We start from the raw sequence: 25,212 nt of genomic DNA, 5'->3' as shown, positions 1-25,212 counted from the left end.
TAGGTTCACAACTATCACCCAGCCTCTACTCAGAGGCTAGTAACACGGCTAAGTCCAATTGGCTGAGTGTTAAGGGATGTTATAAGTGCGGGAGGCCACGATGTCATTCATGTGGTTTTATGAGGCCCTTGAAGGAATTCACCTCCAGGACAGACACCCGGTCTTACAAGATTAATTTTTTTGCTAATTGTGGCACCAAATACGTGGTCTATCTCATTACATGCAGGTGTGGTGTACAGTATATTGGTAAGACCATTAGACCGGTCAGGAAACGCACTTAAGATGTGTTTCTAAGTACGATAAGAGTTCAGCAGTGGCAAAACATCTATTAGAGGAACATGATGGTAGTACATGCATCTCTTTTCAAATTATTGATCTAGTAAACCCAGGAGCTAGAAAAGGAGATATGGAGAAGCGACTCCTCAAGAGGGAGACTTACTGGATTTACACTCTAGATACCATCATGCCCTGCGGCCTGAATAGGGATTGGGAAGTCAGTCTCAGCCTATGGGGAAGGTCCCCATAGGCTTTCTATCAATTTTTAGGTCGAAGACAATCGTTCGATCGATGGATTAAAATCCAGTTCGATCTAACGAATAGCGATAAATCCTTCGACTTCGATATTCAAAGTAAATTTGCCCCATAGTGTGCATTGTCTGTAACCATGGTTGCTATAAAGTTGTGAGGAAGTGCCTTAGGGCACGAAACGCGTCAGTGTTGAGTAATATGCATTGTACCTAAACTGACAAATTTTAATGGATTAAATAAAGTACAATATTTTATATTTTGGAAGTCGTGTCAGAGAAATCCGTATTTATCATGTCAACCAGGAGTAAATATGTAAGTATATGTAAGGTTGATTTATTCCACCAACGTCTTCAATAACTTTACATTGTGCTGACAAGCAGGGAGCACATGTACATTATTGTTTGGTGATGCGTAAGAATCACAAGTAATAGGGATTAGGTCACATGATTGTAGGTGCCTCTGAGAGGACATAGTGGTAGGGATCCTTGACTGGCACAACAAACTTGGCTCATTATGTGTGATCTGCATTATTTACCTAGTGAATACAAGAATATATTGCATACTTTATTAATGGTTTATATTTCCAATATTGTTTTTGCAACACTACAGGGCAACACCCAAGTTCTTCCTTTGACTTGTATTAATTTATAGAGGGTGCATGGGTCTGATGTAAGATCGTGGTGGGACCAGTGGGACAATTCTTTTTCATACTGAGTATCAGGAACACTTTTATACCAGATTGTTATACATCAAATATTTTTACTTGTTTTTAACTTTATCAATTTTGCCCTCATGGTATATATTTTTAACAGAGCTATTAAATGTTACGTTTTATTTCTCTGTTTTAAATATATTGATAATGGGTTGAGTGCAGAGGACTCTTGTAGTTGACTATATGTATTTTGTGGTCACAGCCTCATTGCACCCCCCCCTAATGGTTTTAAAAAATAGTGGTGAGCACAACTTTCCCTTGTATGTTTTATTTAAGTCCAATCTTTTGGTATCTGTGGATTGTGAACAGCCTATCGTATGTTTCGCACTTTAATCACTATAAGCACTTTGGGGGAAATTTACTAAAGGGCGAAATGGCTAACGCTGGCGAAAATTCGCCAGTGTGACGTCATTTCGGCACTTTGCCAATTTACTAACAGTTGCTGGTGTAATTTAGCTGGTGTAATTTCTGCAAGGAGATAGATTCTGGCACAACTTTTCACTCTAACGCCAGGTGAATTTTCACTCTGGCGAAAGAGCACTAAGATGCGGATTTTACTGAACGTTACCTCTATCGCCAGACTTGCCTTCGCCACCGCAGACGAGGCGAAGTGCAATAGAGTAGATAGGAGTTTTTCAAAAAAAAAGTTAAAAATTTTTCTAAGTCCCAAAAAACTCTGGTGTCTTTTCCTTTTTACAGGGTGATAGGCTGAAAAAGATCGAAACAATTTTTTTGGGGTACCCTCATTCCGCCCTACATTTGATAACATATGGCACCTAAACTAAACTGTGGGCACATGTGTAGGGCATTATAACAACTTTATATAATTGTATTAAGGTTCCCTGGCCTTGTGTAGTGTAATGGATTTGCTGCAACATATACGGCCATTGTTCTTTAACCATATGCAAATTAGCCGACGATATCGTAACTTCGAACTGCTGAGCGTATTTTTGCTAGCGCAACTTCGCTAGCGTTTGTTACCCTGTGCGCAACTTCGGATCTTCGTGAATTAGCAGGCGAATTTATGCCTGGCGAAGTGTTGCGATGTGCGCAGAGCCATCGCTGGCGAATTTTCGCCGGTTAGTGAATTTGCCCCTTTATATTTATGAATTTTTTAAATGAATTTGCACAATTGATTCAATGACCACAAACAGTAGTTTCTTTTTAACACATGAACTTTATTTGAATCACTATGAATTTCTTACATGAATTGAATTAATATATTTTCCAGTTTGTTTTTTCCTTTTGTCCACACAAATTACTTTCGAATTTATAAATACAGGTATAGGATCCGTTATCGCATTATCCAGAAGGTTCTGAATTACGGAATGAACATCTCCCATAGACTCCATTATATAGTGAATAAAGTACCCCCTCTTGTAAAATATAAGGATATTATAAGTTACCGAGGAGTTTCATGACCATATAAAAACACGAGTCCGAAGGCCGAGTGTTTTTATACAGGTCATGGAACTCCGAGATAACTTCTAATATCCTCATATTTTACAACTGGGGGTACTTTATTAATTATAATACACAAATTTTAGTGAGTCATGTGACAGAAATGACATCACTACTCACCGTTTATAACTGATGACATCACTACTCACCGTTTATAAGGATATAATTTACAGGATATTCATGGCTTTTGTGTATTATAATCAAATAATCCAATTTTTTTTTTTAAAGGATTCCCTTTTTCTCCGTAATAATAAAACAGTACCTTGTACTTGATCCCAACTAAGATATAATTAATCCTTATTGGAAGCAGACCCTGCCTATTGCGGTTATTTAATATTTTCATGATTTTCTAGTAGATTTAAGGTATAAAGATCCAAATTACGGAAAAATCTGTTATCTGCAAAACCCCAGGTCCCAAGCATTCTGGATAACAGGTCCCATACCTATATTGGATTGTGCGACTGCAATAACTCTTCTGGTGGTTCCTTTCTTTTTGGACATTTTGTAACAAACTCTTGATATTAATAATTGTGTTTTGGTTTTGTGGAAAGAAACGCAATATCAAATTTGAAAAAAAATATTAGACATTCGAGTTTTTCTTAAATAAACTCCCAGTCTAATTGTGAGTATATTCAAATTGGAAAAAAAAATCACATGAATTTGAAATTCAGCCTTTGATAAATGGGCCTCTAAATATTTACATGATTTTCTAGTACATCGCTGGTGGCCCATGGGTCCTTCATTTGTGGCCCGCAAACCTCAGGGGGAATAAATGCAGTTTATATAAAGCCATCCTTGCAGAACATCTGATTTGCATTGTGCGCTTCTCTAGATAAAGTTTTGAGCCGTGAGAGTGAGATTATGTTGGACTGCAGGTGATTAAAAATGTATCAAACTTTTCAATGATGCTCATATTCGGAATTGAAATGTTTCTTATCTGCTGCTGGATTTAGCCAAAGGGAGTGGAGTGTGAGTGTGAAAAATTGCAGTCCTCAGTACCAAAGAAGTAGAAAAAAAGGTAAGCACTGGGGAGCAGGGGGGCGGCATCACAGGAGGCATAGAATCACTGTGGATAACAGGTCCCATACCTGTACTATAGAATCAGGGAATTTCAGATTGAATTCGCTAGGGGGCTGCCTAACATTTGCATTTCCCCCTTGTCACAAGGCAAATTTGATAAAGAAGATTATAATCTGGGAAAGGAACTTCTAAATTTTGTTAATCTTATTAAAATGCAGTTCCTATCCCCAATTCCTATAAATCAGGCATGTCCAAAGTGCGGCCCGGGGGCCAATTGTGGCCCTTTTTTAAATTTACACCGGCCCTCAGCCTCCATCATGAAATTAATAATAATGAGGCCCCCCAGCACAGTACGATCAGGAATCCTATAGCAAAGGTCTAATCCCATAGACGCAAAGATTTTTCTTGCCGAACGACCGATTTTAGCAAAGTCCGACCAATCAGCTTCAGTATAGACCAAGTGGCAGATCATTTCACTAATGTGCCCAAATATTACTGCTACGATTACTCGATTCTTGTAATTTAATTAATGGTTCAAAGAGTGTCAGGCTGAATGGTCGGCCCCCACACATTTTCCCCTCTGGCCCTCGGTGCAAAACGTTTGGGCACTCCTGTTATAAGTCTTTAGGAACACTCCCTGATGGCTGCCTAAATATTTCTTTAAACAACAGAATTATCTGATTATCCTGTTTATTTGAAACAATAAGGACTTTAGGTTTTTTATACCTGTGCTTCAAAGATTGGTATTTACAGGGGGTTATGCATGACTTTTATCTTTATTATTTAGCAGCTATCTTGGTTACTGTTCCATGGTGGTGTGAATCAGGTCTATTCTAACCCTGCTATTGTTATAGAGATTGTGGTGCTGGGATCCCTGGAAACATTAAGAGCTCTGCCATAAGGGGACAGGGAGGTACACCAAACCATTACCACTTCTATGATCACTAGATTGAAGGCTTGGACCACTGCACAAAAACTCCTGCCACCTAAAGGAGATTCAATCTACTCTCCCAACACTCCACTCTGGTGAAGCCTGGTCTCCAGCACTTTAATGGTTTCTCCGACTTTCAGCGGTGCGTCCGATTAGGGATCAAATGCTTACAGGATTTCCACCATTTAGACCAATTGCATGTTACAGAAGGTCTAACTCCCAACATATGTTTTAGGTACTGCCAGCTCAAGTATGCGGCATGTCTTCACTCGATGGACCTAAACTGGAAGCTACTATCTTTCAAAATAAGCTCCAGCTTCATATTTCTGCCTAGATTTCTCAAGTCCTTATGCTCCCAACAACCAAAAGCAACTCGCCTGCTATGGTAAATGGTCGGCAGATATACCTCCCTTCATTGAAAAAACTGGGCTACAATGTTGCGGCATCTCCTACTTTGAATGGTATCAGCCAAAGACAAGCTTAAACAAATTTATATTTATTATTTTATATATTTTTATATGGTGCTGACCATACATTTTCAAGTACTGGTCCCAGGTATTTGCCTTTGTATTTAAGGTAATGGTTCAGACAACAGAACCTCGCCCTGCGACTGACACTTGGCACAGTTACCTCCAATGAAAGCAGAACCTTGGATAGATGGAAGTGGTCAATAAAGCCCTATCATTTTACAAAACAACGTATATTGCCAGGGGATTTAGGGCAAGTTTATCAACATTTGGCTGCTATAGGCAACGAACACCCTTAACAACAGTCCATATGTTCTGTAAGAAAAAAATTCACTGATTGTGAACTGATGTGAGCCATATTTGACCGAACTCCCATAATCCTCCCCTCTTCTTGAAAAGTAATTCAGAGCTAAAATTGTAGTTGTTTCTACTCAAAAGGCTTGTAGTTTGGGGTCCCCAGCAAATAAAATGAATCTAGACTGCCATTTACTACCTTTAATGATAGTTTGGTCACTTGTGGCACTTTTAATTCGAATCTATGAAGGATACACACACAGCTTGAATGTGTTTCACTGTACATTTACGTAAACAAAACCCTTATTCTGAAGACACATTAATATGAACACTGTTGTGAGGAGTGAAGATAAAATCTGCTGTTTAATGGGCACGTTTGAAGGCCATGTATCACTGACATAAGAGAGGCTTGGAAACATAATAAGCAGATAATGGCAGTGGTTGCACTAGTATGAATCTGCACATCACGTTAACCTGCAGGAACCTTAGATGTAACAGTATTATTTAATAATGGTGTAATGGATAAGGAACTTTTGGAGGCACACATCTGGCTTGTTTGTCCTACTGTTGGATAGCCATGCTCTAAAGGACACCGGTATCACAATTGTATAGTGCAGGGGTCCCCAACCACCGGGCCGCGGCCAAGAACCGGGCAGCGGACAGTCCTGAACTGGGCCGCCTAACAATGAACGTGGTGCTCGAATTTCACCCAAATTGGTCGCCGACCCCTCTTACTCCCACTGCTAACCTTCCTTAACCCCCCCGCCCCACCGTCCCCGACCTCCCCCTGGTCCTTGAAAAAAAATTGCCTCTTTTTTGGTCCCAGGGCCAAAAAAGGTTGGGGACCCCTGGTATAGTGGCTACCATCATAAGATAAACCCTATGTTATTGGGTGCGTTAACCAACACGTATGTGCATGTGTATGTACCCCAATCAATTTCTGTCTATGTGTATTTGTTCCCAAATGCTTCCCACATAGCAAGATACAAAATGTGTTTTATGGTAGATTCAGATCCATCAAGCTCAAGCATCAGATCATCACAAACAAAATCAAACAGGTTCATGTAATCCAGTTATGAGTGTTGAATGTGTTTATTTCAATTATTTTTATTTGCTCATTAGTACAATATCTAGACTCCAAACTTCTATTGTGAAAGGTGCGGGGTGAGTAATGCCGTGCAGATGCTTAAACAATGTCACTGGTGTCACAGTTGTGCCTCTTAGGGTAAGGTTACACTGGGCGATTTGGGGAGATTTAGGAAACTTCGGAAGACTTCGGAATACGAAGCGACGCGTGTGCCATGCCGTAGGCGATTTTTCATTTTAGCCGGCGCAAGTCAGAGGTAAAGCATTTGGGGAGATTGAGGCGATTAGTCACCAGGTGACTAAATCTCCCCAAATCGCCCAGTGTGACCTTATCCTTACCTTTTCGATGGTTATACTTGGAAACACCTGTGGGGAGATAGACAACTATATTGTTATCATCATCCTTTATTGACCACATGCTGAAATATTCTGCTGCCTTTTACAGAGATTATACATCATTCCCATCAGTCCCTTCCCCAACAGAGCTTACAATCTAAGGTCACAATCTAATTTATTACATTCACACATACAAGGATCAGTTTTATCAGGAGCCAATTAACCTGCCTGTATGTAGTTGGAGTGTTGGAGGAAACCCACACAAGCCAGGGGAGAACATCCATACCCTTTAGATAAGCCACAATTGCCTCCATTGATATTTTATAGTGATTGCACAATCAATAATTTTCAACGCTTTGCATCTGAAATTACCCCCACACTGGAAATTGTACCTGGTCTGACACCTCAAGCCATTTTCCCATGTCATTTTGGGCCACATAGTTCCCTCCAGCACCTCCAGCCTGCCTATATCTAGGTAAGTCTCCAACAGTTTTTTTATTTGATTGTTTTTTAAAATATCTTATTTCCTGCTGTTACTATAAAGAATGAAAATCACAATGTATCATTACTATTTTTATTCTATCTTTTTTTCTATTTGCAGTTCTGGCAGTGCTGATGGCTTGTTTTTACCTGTAGCAGTCCATTCCACAAGGAAGTAAAGAAGTGCAATTTATTTCTGTAATGCCAGCGCCATGCGATGAAAAAATTCCAGGAGTGAAGTGAAAGTAACAATTGAGTGCAGCCAGTCCTGTACAATGAGTGGAAATCCTGGACAATTACATACCTGAACTGGAAAAGGCCAGTGTCTCCCGGGACATGTATGAATGTGAATGTTTAACTGCAATGAAAATGAAACTGGTAAGTGGACAGAGCTGAACAGAGGCGCCTACAACACAACATATTCATTATAGTGACACTTTGGTTAGAAACTTTATTCCAGTGATTTCCCTGCAATGCCCTCCAGCAATAAAGGACAATATATTTATCAAAGAACAGTTTCAAGTTAAACACCCTCCTAAGAGTTAGAGCTTGTTGTGCAGCCTCCGAGCAGCAATAAGCACAGTGCTCTCTGGTTACGATCTGCTGGAGCTGTAAAGCCCTGTTACTCATATATATATATTCCACCACTTCCACCATGAAAACTGAAAAGAATAGATCAGAATGACTCATGAACACTGCACAAAGCTGGAATATACTTACCCCAAAATACTTAAAGATGTTGTTGCTACAAAAGTCAGTGCTACAAAATATTAAGTAGTAGGAGGTAAAGGCACTTTGTATAATATAAATAATAACATGTCAGAATCAAGTCTCACAAGTGGTTGAATTAGCACATGGTTACCCATGTGAGCAGTAACGCCACGTCAAGGCTTCAACTCTTGTTACTGTCCATTCACACATCTATTGCAGCAAATGGCTCACCCTATCACTTGCTGCAATAGTTTCCTCTCTGGTCCTGCATGGAGTGACATAAACTGTCATGGGACCTTTCCTCTTCAGCAAATACTGAGAGGTATCTGACTAGTCACACACACACATCTTTGGCTTTTACATATTTAGATTTACTTTTACTCAAACATATTTAGATTTAGTTTAAAATTTAGATTTTTAGGTTTAGATGATATACACACAGTACTGATACAGGAATCATGATGGACCTATTTAGCTGACGTTTGTTCCTAGTTGGCATTTTGGGTCATACACCTCTGCCCAGTCTGTTTATGAACCTTTCCCCCCATCCTTGAGCTGACCTGCAATTTATTCTAAATATGGACCTGGGTTTTTTGGACAGAGCCAATATTCACATTCACACACACATATCTCACACAACCATACAACATTCCTTCACATTCCAGAATATCACACATGCTATAATTATTAAGATCTTCTTTTAGTAGCCTCCCCAAGAACCCTGCTCCCCTCTAACTAATGGTTTATAAACGTCAACCTGGGACATCCCTATTTAATTTAGTTTTTGACATGCCTTTTCCATTTTCGTGGGGTTGAATTTAGGTTATATTTATATTTTAATGGGCAATTATTTGCAATTAAATAAATTTAGATGATCCAGAGGAAGGCAAAAAACCCCTTCTGAGGCGGTCTCCAATCTGCCTCAGAAGGGGAAAAAAATTCCTTCCTGACTCCAAAATGGCAATCGGACATGTCCCTGGATCGACAGTAGCCTTGTAAAGGAAATACAATGCCACATAGGGAGTGTACGGGTTCAATTCTATTGCTCCCGTATTGGCATGCCATTAATGAAGCACCAGGTTATAAAAATAACCTGATACTAGTGACTGATTCCTTGAAAGGGAGAACAGGTCATTTCCAATACAGAAATGCTTGCGGATTCCAAAAGGGAATTCAACTCCGTGTTCTCCTGTTCAAGGAATGGGTGAGCATTGCAAATAGCTAATTCAACTGATGCGCACACACACACTCTCACACACACACACATACACACACACACAGACACACACACACTCACACATACACTCACTCTCACACATACACACACTCACTAACACATACACATGCACACTCACTCTCACACACACTCACTCTAACACATACACACACTCACTTTCACACATACACACACACTCACTCTAACACACACACACACTCTCACACACAGACACACACACTCACTCTAACACATACACACACTCACTCTCACACATACACACACATATATATACAATGGTAAGGTGGTAACAAGAAACCCCTATATATTTAGGTCTCCAGGGGGTATACTTACCACTACTTACCATTAGGGAGCTCAGCGGCTGCTGAGTGATAACAACCCGCCCTACCTTCCCTAAAAGAAAATGATTTTAGATGTATTTTTAGAAAAGTTTCTATAGAGCATATGTTTTCTTTTCTACCTTATTCTAGATGCTTGCCTGTCAATAGTTATATAATATCTATTATCCTGTCAATAAACTATTGTATAACATTTTATCTAAAGACCTAAAACCAGCCTAATCTTTTACATTACTCTACACTGTCTCATTTCATATAACATTTATACTCACGATGGTTAACTCTTCCGTTCTTTCTTTTTCTCTTCTCCAAGTCAAAGCCAGGGATCCCGTGTGGTGGCGACATTGATGGCAGACGCAGGTGGATGAGTTGTTGAGAGGTGCAGCTTGCCATAGAGGGTATGATGTCAATTGGCCCAGGTTGTTGTATTGTCCAGGCAGTATTGATGTTTTCCCATATTAGAACCAATGCCTTACTCCTGCCAACTCCAGCTGGGATCCACGTGGGAGAAATCTGCCAAGTTGGTTTCCTCGTTCCGAATTTGAGAGGAGAATGACAGCGGGATTTCAGTGAAGTCATCTGCTGATGGCTATATGAAAGGAAACAAGGTGCTTCTTACATACTTTATTTCACTCAAGATAAGTCGTAACTTAATATGTGGCTTTAATTATCTGTAAAAAGTGATTACTGGATTCAGATATTAATGCCCAAAAATGAGAAAATGAGAAGCAGGGGAAAGTTAAAATCAGACTATCACTATCCACCAAAACCCAACAACTTTATTTTAGAAATAAAATTACAAAAAGTTTCTGAAGGCCAAATAATGAGCTATTGAAAAAGGAAACTATCAATAAATGAATAAGGGACCCATTCATTTCACTATGGACACGTGATTATCTGTCTTTGTTACAGCAGTAACCACAGTGGCGACCAAGTCCAGGTTGGGTCAAATCTGAAGGTGAATTGTGTTTTATCAGTCTTGGATATTACTAGAACTTTAGGAAAGTTACTGTTAGCAACATGTTTTCATATCTAAGTGAATCCCAAACCAATGTTGGGAGCCTTAACCCAAAAGCTCCGAAGACCTCTGGCCTACCAAGTGGTGGATGAGTAAAAAAGAGCAGCAGTTTTTCTGCAGTGTGAGAGTGGGTGGATGTATCATATATATCACATGTATTTACCATTCCTGGCTGGAAAGGGGTTTTCACTCTCCGGTTCTCCAGCTCTTCCCACTTCACTGTGCTGTAGAAAGCGTGCTCCCTGATGTTTCCGTTGACACCGATCCGCTGATTCTCATCCATCTCCAAAAGCTAAAAAGAAACATGAACATGAATTTCAATATTGCAGGTGCTGTGTCATGTACCTTCTTAATATATATATTATTCTGTAATTCTGCTTTGGCTCATATTTACCTTCGGCAGGAGGTCCAGCATTTCCTTGCTCATATAATATGGGTAATAAGGCGTATTCTTCTTTATTGCAAAGAATTGCCTTAAAATACTGCCTGATGGTGAAAATGGCAAGCTGCCCGTGGCCATTTGGTACATGGTAATCCCAAAAGACCACCAATCCACGCCTGCGTTATACTCTGCCTTTGATAGAACCTATGAAACAAAATGATTACAGAGAAAACATGAGTCATGAACTTGATAGGGTACTTGCAGAATACAAAATAACGTGTTATTTCCATATTAAATTGCAGATGGATTACATTTAACTTCTGTATTACTATTAATTAATATATTAATAATATTAATTAATATTAAATGAGCACAGATCCAATACATGTGGAATTATCAGAGATGCTGTTCTCATTTAAATGGGTTGTTTTTCACCTTCAGGTCAACTCTTCGTATGTTATAAAACATAACATTCTTAGCAACCCTGCACTGATTGAATCAGACCTCTCTATCTACCGAAGCGATAAATTAGTATTAAGGGCATCTTCTCTTTCAATTAAGTTTTATTCTTAGCAACCTTTGCATTGGTCTTCATTTTTTATCTTTTATAGTTTTTCAACTATTTGCCTTTCTCTCCAGGATTCAGATGGGGTTTAGTGACACCTTCCGCTAAAATCAAATCGCACTATAAGGCTACAGTTTTGTTGTTACTGAAACTTTTTATTACTTATCTTTATATTCAGGCCCATTCCTTTTAATTTCCCAGTATCTCATTCAATTCAGGCCCTGGTTGCTAAGTTAAATTAAACCCTAGCAAACAGATAGCTGCTGGAACTCCAAAATAGAGAGCAGCTGAACAAAAAGCTAAATAATTAAAAAATCATTTAAAATGAAGACCAATTTCAAATTGTCTCAGAATATCACTCTCTGCATGAGACTAAAGGTTAAATTAAAGGTGAATATGTTTGTATTTTAAATGTTTGTTGTCACCTCTGGTGCGCGGTATCCAGGGGTTCCTATTACTCCGTTGGTTCTTGTCTGGTCGAAGATGTTCTCTGCGGCGAGGCCAAAGTCGCAGATCTTGATATGGCCGTATCTGTCCACCAACACGTTGTCAGGTTTCAGGTCACTATAGGATAAGCATTAGGAGCAAGTTACATAGGTAACAGTTCTTGGGACCAAAATGCCCAAAATTGCCCTCCACTGCCCCTATAAGTAGGCTGCCATCAGAGTGGGGATCCTGCAGGGGGCCCATAGTAACAGAGAACCCAAAGAAATGTGAAGGTACAATTCATAGAGTAAAAAAGATATTGGACCTGCAGAGGGAATTAGTAGTGTTTGGGTGGGGATGCTGACGTGTTTGAGCAGAACGGAGTGTGTGTTCTATAACATATTCTATATTCTTTTAATTGGGGCCATGTTTTACTTTATTGGATTTGCCCACCTCCCACAGGGGTGAGGGGCCAACCTGGCAGTGGGATAAAAACCTGGGCTTATATGGCTCTATGTAGTATGGGGGTCCCATGACTTCTAACAGCACCCTGCAGTCTGACTGTGTAAGTGCTTTCTTGTATTGGCTAATTTAAAAACGAGTTGGGAGAGATGAGTAGTTACTATGGGAAATGCTTGCCTACAGCACATGTAGTGGTGACAGTCCATCATCACTCAGTGAATCTATGTGTCAGAAAGCACATAGAGACAACACAATATACTGAGAATTTACTCACCGATGAATGATGCCCTTAGAGTGCAGGAACTGGAGGGCAACCACCATCTCCGCTGTGTAGAACCTTTTACAAAAAGAAAATCATCATCGTTCCTATATCACATTCATTACATAGGATTTGTTACAGTTAACTATAGAGTTGCCTCGCAGTGTTCTCTGTGCTTGCATCTGATGCAAATATCTAAGTGTAACATACAAAAGGGTGCAGAACACGTCTTACTGACAGCACAGGCAAACATGCTACATATGTAACTTGTTATGGGAACAAATTCAGCCCATTCAAGTGCCCAGCGTTTTCTACTTATAAAAGAGCTGTAGTAACACTGTCCCAGAGAAAATCCATTAAAGTGATCCAGCTACAATTCCTTAAACATGTCCTGTTCATATCAGTAAAATTAAATCAGAGAAATAAAAAAGGGAAATGTATGAAATGTGCAAAGTATAAAAAGTACAGTTTCTAATGCAATTCCTCTACAATGGGCCATTGGTTGGGGCAGCTGGGAGGGGTGATATTGCAAGTCTATGGCATCTTTTAACAACTCCTTTAGTATTGGCCATAATCTAAAGATTGCCACCTGAATGAAACACAAGTTCGGGTGCAGGAAAGGGGACACTGCTACTCAAGCTTGTCCCTCGGTAATACACTGCTGCCAGAGAACAAAAACCTATTAAGGGCCAAGAGGTAGGCAGTGAGCAAAGTATGAAAAACATGGTGGGCTGCATCTATTCTTTCCAGTTTGCTCCCTGTCCCATGTACTGTAAATGGGTCCTAATGTCACTTACATGATTCTTGCCATTGGCAGATTTCCTTTGCGAAGAATCATTTGCATTAAAGATTTCCCGCTGGCATACTCCAGGACGAAGAAGGATTCCAGCTGTTAAAGAGAGAATAGAAGAAGGTGAGACCTAGAACATCCAGCCTCCCACCCAAAAACTTTAAAACTGTCTGAATAGAAGTGGTAATGTGAATAAGTGGAAAGCAACATCTTAGCGCTCCATGGAGATATAGAAACAGCCATGTATGAGGAGCAAATGAGACCCCACCGCATAGTTTGTCTAACACTGGTCTAATTATGCTAAAAGAGATAAGGACATCAGAAAATAACCTTTTTCATTATCTTTCATAACATTGTCTTTGAATGTGATTTATAATTTTGCCATAAAAATATTTGCCGGAAGTTTTTACATTACCTTTCTTACTACCCCGTTCCTCTATGAGGAGGCTGCCATATTTGTGGAGCAGATATCCGTTAGCATTAGAAACTCTAACTGACCGGTTAAGATTGGACAGTCAGGTTGGCAAAACAGTCAGGTTTAAGAACTTCAAGTGTCAATTACAAAAGCAGAACTATCAGCGAAAAACAATCAACATGACCTATAGGTAACTTTTAATGTAGATTAATATTTTGAAAAGAAAATTTTTAGTGTCGGTATCACTTTAAAGTTAATTTTAATGCTAGATTCCATTTAAAGACATTGTGGGACATTCACTAAGATTCAGAGTTGCACCAGGTGTAACTTCGCCGCACTTTGCCGCACTTCGCCAGGCGTAGTTTCGCCAGCGCTCCGCAAATTCACTAAAATCCGAAGTTGCGCTCAGGGGTAGGGTAAGGTTGCGAAGTTGCGCTAGCGTTGATTCGCTAAACGAAGCGAAGTTACGCTAGCGATGGTTAATTTGCATACGGCGCCAAATTCAAATTTCAATGGAGGAATATGTAGCAGCACTACAAATGCCTGGGAAACCTTCAAAACATCAAATAAAATTTTTATTTTGCCCTACACATGTGCCCACTGTATAGTTAAGTTGCCATAAGTTAGGAAATGAAGGGGGGAAGGAGGGGAGCCCCAAAAAAATATTTCAATCTTTTTCAACCTATCACACATAATATAGAAAAAACACCGGCGTTGGGAATTAGAAATTTTTTTTACTTTTTTTGAAGAAATCCCTATCTATTCTATTGTGCTTCGCCTGGTCTGAGGTGGCGAAGGAAGTCTAGCGTAAAAGGTAGCGTTCAGAACACTGCACGCATTAGTGAATTTGCGTAGTTACGTCTGTTGCGCAAATTCGCCAGGCGTAAGGGTGCGAAGTTACACTAGCGAAGTTACGCCAGCGTCCGTTAGTGAATTTGCAAAGTAACGAAAATGCCCAACGCTAGCGAATTGACACTAGCGTTAGGCGCTTCGGCGCATAGTGAATTTGCCCCATTATATGCAATTAAAAGCAGTATTTACCTCTGATTGAAAAGCTGCGTAGGAATGGCATAAAAATGTGCTTCCTCTAGCGACCGACAGCACTCGGGCCTCCTTCATCATGATGTTGAAGTTGTTCTTGTCTGGACTTTTCTGCATGATCTTTACTGCTACCAGTTGCTTCTTCGGTGTAAACGAAGCCAACATCACCTAATAACGAAGGGCAAATATTAGATATGACATGGTGTATGTAAAGGTAAACGCTAAACATTGAGAGGCTAAAATAAAAAAGTTATCTGTTTTCACTTTACACCGTAGGTGGAGAATAATAAATAGTCTCCCCAATTTATTAGAAACAGTATCTTCCAGTGATTCCTTCCCCAACATAAATGTCACCGTTCTATATCACCACTTTATAATGATATTCTTAGAACTGTATTTACAAAACAATGAGTAATAATACTAAACTACTTTATTCTCGCCTATGTTTTCTGCTTCCCTATGATTTATACTAAGAGAAATCATTCCTGGGAAGCCTTTCACTTACCCGGCCAAAGCCTCCTTTTCCCAGCTCTGAATAAAACCTGTAGTTCTTAATATCCAGGGGGACAGGTCTGCTGATATCCACACAGAGTTTCTTCGCTGCGCTTCCACCTAGTTAGGGAAAAAAACTCCATTAGTACCTTGTATTACAAATAACCTGTACATAGCATATATTAATAAACCCATCAGCAAGCACAAGGCAGGGTTCCTTAATATGAGGCAGCACAAGGGACTGGAGAGGGGACACCTACACCTATGTGCCTCCCCCAGATGGCCCCCATGAATACATCTCCCAGAAAACTTAAGCCTTTGATTATATATTTAGAAATGCTGGAAGCCTGGGTTTCTGACATATTGACACAGCAGACCATTTGTGATAGTAATGTTCATCAGAATCAATCAGTAATTAGATTTGAACAGTTACATACAAGGTAGAAGATGAAAGCAGATGTGATTGGTTGACATTGGCATCATCACTGATAATACTAATTTCCTATACTATAGAAAACCAGCCCTGATTGGTTGATACTGGCAATATCACTGGTGATTTTTATTTTCCCTTATAGTAAACCAGCCCTAGTTTCATACCAAGATTAAAAAAGAAGAAGAAAGAATAAATAAATAGATGGGTAATTTTTAGTCAGAACAAGACCTTGGGTAAATCAGCAAGCTATAAACATCAGGCAAACAAATTAATTGCAGAAATCCTGATAAAAAGACATCCCAGCAAGTTAGGGCAGATAGATCCTATGGGGCCACTTCTTATTAGCAAGTTAGGGGAGAGATTAAGCACAAAAGCGGCAACTGTATTTTCTTACCTTCTAAGGGATCCTCTGGACTTCTTGATTTTTGATCCTTATTCAATCCTTCACTGGTCTTTTCCAACTGACTTTTCTTTTCTTCTAACTGTAACTTTTCACTCTTCTCTATGGGGCTTTTCTCCTTGTCTTTTAATTTACTCCTTCTGCTTTTATTGCTCCCATCTTGACGGGTCTTCTTTTCCATGGGGTGTTTCTTCTTTTCTTCTAAATCATCTCCACTCCTTCTCCTTTTATTTCTCCCATCTTCACTGGTCTTCCTTTCCATGGGGCTTTTCTCCTTTTCTTTTACCTGTCCTTCACGCCTTCTCCTTTTACTGCCCCCATCTACACTGATCTTTTTCATTTGACTTTTCTTCTGATCTTCTAACTCACCTTCACTCCTTCTATTATTGCTCCAATCTCCACAGTTCTTCCTTTGTATGGAGCTTTTCCTCTCTTCTATCTGTCCTTCACTCCTTCTCCTGCCCCCATCTTCACTGGTCTTCTTTTTCACCAGGCTTTTCTTCTTGTCTTCCAAATCACCATCACCCCTTCTGTTATTGCTCCTATCTCCACTGGTCTTCCTTTCTTTAGGGCTTTTCTTCTTCTCTTCCAGCTCCCTTTCTCTCCTTCTCCTTTTACTGCCCCCATCTTCACTGGTTTTCTTTTTCACCAGGCTTTTCTTCTTCTCTTCTAAATCTCCATCACTCCATCTCCTTTTCTTGCCTTGTCCTTCCTCCTCCGAATTCCGACTCCTCTTCTTCGTCACCTCCATGTTAATCTCTCCTCCTATACTGTTTTTTTTAATTTTATTTAAGCTCTATCGCAATTTATCTACTTTTATCTATCGCCACTCTCACTCCATGTCTCTTCTCCTCACTGTCCAAACAGCAGTTGGCCTGAACCAACTGAACAAGTAACTGAACTAGGTGAGTCATGTGACCACCAGCAGTGTCATGCAGGCAGGCAACATGGAGCGACAATGGAGAGCCATTGGCACTACAGAGGACATTGCTATGGCACTACAGAGAAGAAAAACTTCTCTAAGAGCAAATGTTTAAAGTTGAGAATATGATTTATTAGTAAAACCATTAAGGGGCAGAGCTGAAATCCCTGCAGTCCACAAGGGTTATCAAATGGAACTGCTAACAGAGTTGTATTATATCTACACTGATTGATGCTAATTGTATCAAGAGTTCCAGAACTGTGCTGAGATTCTGTATTCACTTCAGCTCCTTCATGGGAAATTGGAAGTTGCTGATTACCTCAACAGTTCCCACATATTAGTAGGCTGGTGGCCATTATCAGGACAAACACCAAGTTGTTGCTTAGAGGAACTCCTATTTTAAATGGCGCCTATCTATGCTGCCAGAATTCCAAACCTTATTGGAGGTTTAGTGGGACGTATGTCTTTATTGAAGCATGACATGCTGACAATTATCTACATTCTTTATCTATAGACCCTTCTTCACCATTTCCATATTTCACTGCACTGCATTGTAAACTCCTAAATAGAAAGATTTATAGACACTGATAAATGTAACAGCTCTATATATTTGTGGACTAATGTAAAAGGTAAAAAATAAAGGGCTAAACAGAAGCAAATTATTGTGAGTGCCACGTATAGGTGGCTCTGCTCTGTATTGCTTCTTCTTTTTCCCTGTTAATGTGTAATGTGGAAAACTGTATAGGGCAAATGCTATATAAATACAGCACCTTACATGCATCCAATTCTCACATAGTAACATAGTAGATGAGGTTGAAAAGAAAAAATGTGTCCATCAAGTGCAACATGCACAACTGCTAGTGAATCCAGAGACGGCAAAAAAAACTACCAATCTGAAGCCCTGGGGCTGGGGGAATTCCTTCCTGACTCCCAGATGTCAGTTGGACCAGTCCCTGAATTAATTTTGGATTAAGAGCTGTTTTTAGAAACCTTGTGTTTCATCCCTTGCTTAAAAGCCATCCAACGCCTGTAGGCAGGGCCGCCATTAGAAATCACGGGGCCCTGTACAACAACATTTTTGGTGCCCAGATTTTATAAGAGTCAAATGTTCTAGACCTGACCTGCTGGTAATTCAACCCACATCCTCTCCATACTTGCACTCTATTGCCAATGACCTGCTCAATGCCCACCTACCATGGTGGATACCCACGGCTATCTGAATCACTGCACGGCCCAAACATGGGGAAATACAATATTAAAATAACCTGCTAAGATCAGTAGTAAGGTGTCATTTCCGTCTTAGCCAGAACTTTGCATTGAACAGCTCGGTGAAAATCTATTGGCAAAACTAGAAGAGATTTGTTTCTTACCTGGCAGCAAACTTTGGGGCAAAGCTTCTTGTCATGTTTATCAAAGAACACTGACGATGGCCGGTCAAGCAAGTCCTGATACAAACCATCCATGTCCATTTCTTGTTCTTTAGTCCTGTCCATGTTGGCCGTTAGCCAGTTTCTAACTTCACAGAGATCTATATGTGACATCTCCAGAGTGGAGCCCCAGGTGACCAGGGCAAGAGGCTGAAGAAAGAACACAACAGGCCAGAGCATAATATGATAAGACACAAACGCTTCATTGAAAGCTACAAGGTAATTGATACAACCCACAGCAAAACCACTGAGGGCATTCCTGTTAAAAAACATAACATATAATACCAATAACATTTTTACTTTCACTGCTCTACCTGCCTGAGTACTCTGTGATCTCACCTCTGGTTCATAATGAGTGGTAATGCTTGAAAACACCTGTGGGAAGCCAGATAACTATACTATTATAATCATTTATTTACAATGCACTCAAATATTCTGCATAAGTCTACAGAGCTGAATAGAAGCACTTACACCACAGTATATTCATTATATCAACACTTTGGTTATGGATTCCTAATCCGGAAACCCAAAATCCAGAAAGCTCAGTATTATAGGAAGCCCATCTCCCATAGACTCCAGTTTAAACAAATGGAGCTGAATAAATCCATATTGGTGGTAAAACAATCCTATTAGGTTTATTCAATGTTTAAATAATTTTTAGCAGACTTTGGTTCAAATTACCGAGGATCCTTTATGCAGAGGTACCGTGCATTCTGGATAATAGATCCTATACCTGTATATTTTATTACATTGATTATTGTGCAATGCCAATAAAGGACAATACACTAATTCCAGATCTGTTTCACGTTAAACATTCTTTGAATATATGCTGAAGCAGGGTTAGTGATTGTCTAGGGGCTGATTTGTGAAGCACCAAGGAGCAATAGCACAATGGCTCTCTGGTTACCTCAGTTCATTAAAAGGGTGTTTCGCCTTTGAGTTAAATTTTAGTATGTCATAGAATGGCTAATTCTAAGTAACTTTTCAATTACTCTTCATTATTTTTTTGTTATAGTTTTTGAATAATTTGCCTACTTCCTCTGACTCTTTCCAGCTTACAAATGGGGGGTCACTGATCCCATCTAAAAAAAACAAATGCTCTGTAAGTCTAAATATGTATTGCTATCGTTCTGTTTTATTACTAATCTTTCTACTCTGGCCTGCTCCTATTCATATTCTAGCCTCTTGTTAAAATCAATGCATGGTTGCTAGGGCAGTTTGGACCCTAGCAACTAGATTGCTGAAATTGCAAACTGGAAAACTGCTGATTAAAAAGCTAAATAACTCAAACCCCACAAATAATAAAAATTAAAACCAATTGCATCATACAACATCATACTAAAAGTAAACTTAAATGTGAACAACCCCTGGTGACATGCTGTAAAGCCCTGTCCCCCACCTCTCAGGATTACCAACAGCCTGAGTGAATTGATAAGCCAATATAAAAGTTGATGGGAGTCAGCAGTGATTCTGAAAAAGGACTGAAACACGACAAGTGATTGACCGGCACTTAAGCAAAACATTGGGATCATTACAACTTCCCTATGCACAGATGTGGCCACATTTCACATGATCACCCTGATGTCAGCTGAATCCTTACTTGGTATAGCAAATAAATATGTATGACCTATACAGTTAAATATTGTCTCAGTGATGTAAAATAAGACAAGCGGGTCATACGTCTCCATAGCATTACATACTGTACCAACTGCTGTTTTAATAATATGTTTAGAACAATAAAAAAATAAATAAACAAAGACCGGAAATGCACCTCCAGGTGGCCCCACGAGGAATACAGTAAAAAAACACACACAGTATTTTTTAAGCTGAATAACTGTTTATCTAAAATTAAATGACCAACTAGTACAAATAGCACTCCTAACCAGGTGGGAGTAAGGCCTCACTAACTAACTTGCGCTGACTATCTACCTAAGTCAAGAAGGCAAAGTCCTTTAATGTCCTTCCACAAAACAGTCTCTGTATCTTCAAGCACTTTTTTAGGGTACTGTCCCTTTAAACAGAATACTCACTTCAAATCCTTTTCAGATGCTTTACAGTTTCTCTTCAGGTGAGTACAGCACATTCAGACATATAGGGGCAAATTCACTAAACGACGAAGCGCCCAACGCTCGCGTGAATTCGCCAGCGTAGCGAATTTTCGTTAATTCACAATTCACTAACGGACGCTGGCGTAAATTCGCTAGTGTTACTTCGCACCCTTACACCTGGCGAATTTGCACAACGGACGTAACTACGCAAATTCACTGGCGCGCAAATTATTCTGAACGCTACCTTTTACGCCAGACTTTCTTCGCCACCTCAGACCAGGCGAAGTGCAATAGAGTAGATAGGGATTGCTTCAAAAAAAGTTAAAAATGTTTCTAAGTCCCAAAAAACGCTGGCGTTTTTTCTTTTTTTATGGGTGATAAGCTGAAAAAGATGGAAACATTTTTTGGGGCTACCCTCCTTCCCCCCTACATTTCCTAACTCAGTGGGCACATGTGTAGGGAAAAATAAAAATTTTATTTGCTGTTTTGAAGGTTTCGCAGGCTTGTGTAGTGATGCTACATATACCTCCATTGTAGCTTCAATTTGGCGCCGTATGCAAATTAAGCATCGCTACCGTAACTTTGCTTTGCTTGGGGAATTAACGCCAGCGCAACTTCGTAACCTTACGCTTCCCCTCAGCGCAACTTCGGATTTTAGTGAATTTGCGTAGCGCTGGCGAAAATACGCCTGGCGAATCGCGGCAAAGCGGACGCTGGCGCAACTACTAATCTTAGTGAATTTCCCACATAGTGCGACTACCAACCCCTTTGGATGCTCAGATGGAAATCCCCTGCTGATGCTGGTTTCTCCAATCTGGATTTCTTTCATGCTCTCTGTCTCTCCAGGCACAGTATATGGCTTCCCTGTGGCAGCCTGATACAAATGTCTGCATTTGGTGAAGCCTCTCAGCTCTCTGGGCCTGCCGGCAGCTCTCTAGTCTTTCTTTCTGTCCACCGTGTGGTTCTCTATGCCAGGCTTTTCTCTTCTGCCAGCATCTGTCACTTCCTCTTCCTGCCAGCCACTCATTAGCTGCTGTGTCACTTCCTGCTACACTGAAATCACTGAACAGCTGGTTGCTAGGTAACAGCTTACAGCACACAGACACAGGCTCTGTACTTGATCTCTTACAGGGATAAGTGCAATGGTTTTGCGCTAATTCCGTACAATTATGTTACAGGAATCCCATTTGATTGGCACTAAGATTCTCACCCTTAAAGCCTTGGCTAGGCTCTATGTACCGCTCAGTACACTCAAGTTACTTCAGAGTCAAATCCTGCCCAATTACCACTGACAACACCATTTCAGATGGCTCTGGTAAATATGTGATTATATGGGAAGAAATTCACCATGGTGAACATAAATATACCCCTCCCTTCCAGGATGAGTTGCCATATGCTCTAATTAACTTACTGTCACTGGTCCTATTGATGTGGGACTAGTGCCCTAGGTGCCAGCACTCCCCAGCTGACGTTTTCCACATGGTGTGGATTTGCCCACTGCTACAGTGTTTTTGGGGGAAGGCAGCTAAATATATTAGAGATAGAACAGGGCTAGTGCTCCCACTAGATCCAATAGTTGTGCCACTTAACCAGGATGAGGAATTGTCGCCCGTCACACACAAAGAACCCTGCTATCTATGGGGGGATGTATGTGGGGGGGGGGAAATGATTTCACAACTCTGGAAATCGGCGGGGGACTTACACTTACAATACGGGAAACCATGATTGAAAATGTCATCCCTCTTTATAAACTTACGTATATAAGAAGAGGCTGTCCACAAAAATGTGATAAACACTGAGTTCAATGGATAGAAGCAGAAGCTGACCAGGACCCCTAAATACACATTGTGACCTAAGGTGTGCCTTTAACTTTACTAACGTCCTCCTCCAGATATAGACCTGCCCAATGAAGTCAACACAACCCCTGAATGCACATTAATGATCCCTGTGTGTCCCACTGTAATCAGGAGTAATTGTGATACATCATTATGTGCACCAATGAGACACAACACCAAGTTTACGTGTTAGTTTTTTTTATTGTATAAATAAGCATCCTGTACATATGTATTATCACCCTGTAATACTATGTTTTAAACATGCTAAATAAAAGAATTATTTTTAAAAAAATGAACAGGTTTAATACTACCCAGTCCTGCAAAACCTGTACCTCTAGGTGTTTCTAGAGAGAAAAACCTATGGGAAAATTTCAAAAAGATCATTTCTCTCCTGTCTGTTAATGATGGTTACTGCTGAAAGAAGCAATAGTTTAAACCCCCCACAGTCTTAGAGGATTCCTGCACATAAGAAACAATGGAATTCAGCAGTTTTATACTGAAAGGCACTTTCTGACATAATGAATCCTTATTGGAGGCAAAACCAGCCTATTGGGTTTTCATGATTTTCTAGTAGACTTAAGATCCAGATTACATAAAGATCCCTTATCCAGAAGGCCTCAGGTCCCAAGCATTCTGGATAACAGGTCCCATCCCTGTACTGATTGCTGAGGGTGATCATAATGATGTACATTGGCAGCTATTATAGAATTAAAAGGCCAATGTTTTCCAGGCAGCAGCACTGACAACATGGAACAGGTATGAAGATCAGTAGAAGAAAGCTTTCCATCTTCTATTATTCTCCTGGGGATTTCTTGTGTGGCCCTAGGTGGGCGTTTGCATCGTATAGACATTTTTTAGACAATTCTAGACTGTGCATATGTCCAGCAATGGAAACCTGTGAGAATGAAAGCATATGGCACCAGCCCAGTGCATTTTTAAAGAAGAGGAGCTCAGGTCTGGGGAAGAAAGTAAGTTAATTTTGTCACAAACAAAAAAAATCTGCTTCCTTCTCCTTTAATTATTGTAATGGAAAAAAAAAACCTAGAGAAATGTTCTCAACATCATAATCAATTTGATTCATCTGCAGGTAGGGCACCAGGCTAATCCCTCATGCTGCAGGAAAATAGCTGCCTGTGTGCCATGCTCACTGCTTATTGCCATATTATTGAGAACAATCCTAAACAGGTATGGGATCAGGCATCTAGAAACCCGTTATCCGGAAAGCTCTGAATTATCATCTCCCATAAACTCCATTTTAATCAAATCATTGAGATTTTTAAAAACAATTTCTTTTTTCTCTGTTATAATAAAACAGTACCTTGTACTTGATCCAAACTAAGGTATAATTAATGCTTATTAAAGGTAAAGCAATCCTATTGGGCTCATTTAAAGGAGCACTAAACCCACCTTTCAGCAAAAGTCCCCACTGGCCCACCTCCACCCCTGAATTCTGACCCCTCTAGAAATAGACGCCATCTTCGGTGCTTCGATAATCTACGTAATGCAAGCCCTGTATTGGCGCATGCTCAGAGTAATCTTCCTGTTCGATGCAACTGTGCATGCGCCGAAAGCAGCCAAAATTGCCGAAGGGACGTGAAGAATACTGAAGCACTGGAAAATGGCGTCCATGAGCTCCGCTGACTCTGCATGTGCAGTCACTATTTCTAGAGGGGATAGAATTCAGGGATAAGACTGTGCAGAGGGGAGGCAGGGAGGGGGCTAGTGGGGATTTTTGCTGAAAGGGAGGTTTAGTTCTCCTTTAATGTTTAAATGCTTTTTTTTTTTTTTTTAGCAAAATTCTGAAATGGAGACCCAAGAATTCTGGTTAACAGGTCCCATACCTGTATATGATATGACACCACAGGCCAAGGAGCTTTGGTAGCCAGGGCAAGGGTGGTAATGTAGGGGCCACACTTGTGACACTGCTGTAAATGTGTCTGCGCCCTAAGAAACAAGGGAGTTCATTTACAAAGGCACTTAATGATAGCAGCAAATAACATTGACATTGAAAAGGGGAGTTTATGTTTCTTATAAGACCTGCTGTAAAGTGGCTCACCCTACTGCCCCCACTGTATAGTCATAATGGTATTAGCCATGCTAAAGCTTGGAGATAATAATCTAAGCAATTACATGCATGGGAGAGTAAATCCAAAACCTATGATATCATCCCAGCCCCCGTAGCAATGTAGCGAAGAGCAAGTCAAGTTAACTTCCCCTTTAAATTCTCCCCTGCATGTTGTTCATAGTAAAATCCCTCTGCACTTCCCAGGGACAACGTTTTCCTCATAAAGAGCCGGGAGTTTATAGGGGATGGGAGGAGCCCGGCCATTACCGTGCACTTCCGCATAACTCGCAGCAATCACCGAGATTAGCAGCGGCACCACAGAGCTCATCTGCCCCATCCCGTTGTCTGACTAGGATCCACACATCGCCCTCTCCAGAATGGCTGACGTAGTTTGACGACGGGGAAACTCCTGTTGTGAGGCTAAAACAGACCCACCAGCAAAATACCTATAACCCTACGGAAAGCATTTTAGGACATCTTCAGCCACAGTCTGTCTGCACTATGCGATCTCCTAAGTACAAGCACGTAGCTGCAGCACAACACTAAGCCCCACCCCCACACCGGCTGTCCCACAGATCATTCATGCTTTGGCAACGCCCCCGAGAATCTGTCCTGCAGATCATTCATGCTC

At 40.4% G+C, this 25,212-nt stretch overlaps 1 protein-coding gene and 1 long non-coding RNA gene across 4 annotated transcripts; one reads left to right on the top strand and one right to left on the bottom strand.

Annotated features, from left to right (window-relative positions):
• Positions 1–7,590: 7,590 nt before the first annotated feature.
• Positions 7,591–13,905, top strand: LOC121399857. The gene is made up of 3 exons (XR_005965293.1): positions 7,591–7,693; positions 9,915–10,209; positions 13,531–13,905. It is a non-coding gene; the product is annotated as an uncharacterized LOC121399857 (long non-coding RNA).
• Positions 10,053–25,142, bottom strand: LOC121399852 (protein kinase C delta type-like). Of its 3 annotated transcripts, none has more exons than XM_041581693.1 (11): positions 24,849–25,142; positions 18,577–18,783; positions 16,279–17,049; positions 15,465–15,571; positions 14,960–15,127; positions 13,511–13,602; positions 12,729–12,791; positions 11,992–12,130; positions 11,014–11,205; positions 10,783–10,911; positions 10,053–10,190 (listed from the first exon to the last, which is right to left on the bottom strand). In XM_041581693.1, exons 3-11 carry the CDS (start codon positions 17,033–17,035, stop codon positions 10,074–10,076), a joined length of 1,764 nt encoding a protein of 587 aa, XP_041437627.1. In that variant the 5' UTR covers positions 17,036–17,049; positions 18,577–18,783; positions 24,849–25,142; the 3' UTR covers positions 10,053–10,073. The 3 variants fall into 3 exon arrangements, with proteins under 3 accessions (XP_041437627.1, XP_041437625.1, XP_041437626.1); XM_041581691.1 differs by lacking the exon at positions 24,849–25,142 and adding an exon at positions 21,446–21,709; XM_041581692.1 differs by lacking the exon at positions 24,849–25,142 and adding an exon at positions 20,664–20,799.
• Between the last annotated feature and the right edge of the window lie 70 nt (positions 25,143–25,212).

Source organism: Xenopus laevis, chromosome 2L (genome assembly GCF_017654675.1).
Source record: "Xenopus laevis strain J_2021 chromosome 2L, Xenopus_laevis_v10.1, whole genome shotgun sequence".
Lineage (NCBI taxonomy): Eukaryota > Metazoa > Chordata > Amphibia > Anura > Pipidae > Xenopus > Xenopus laevis.
Note: the sequence above shows the minus strand (reverse complement) of the source record. Positions and strands in the feature narration are given on the sequence as shown.

Excerpts from the sequence above, each read along its gene's own strand:
- LOC121399852 (XM_041581693.1), bottom strand. The coding sequence starts at position 17,035 with ATGGAGGTGACGAAGAAGAGGAGTCGGAATTCGGAGGAGGAAGGACAA. Across the intron at positions 13,603-14,959 it reads ACGCAGCTTTTCAATCAGAG|CTGGAATCCTTCTTCGTCCT; the intron begins GTAAATACTGCT and ends TCTCTTTAACAG. Across the intron at positions 12,792-13,510 it reads CTGCCAATGGCAAGAATCAT|GTTCTACACAGCGGAGATGG; the intron begins GTAAGTGACATT and ends TTTTTGTAAAAG.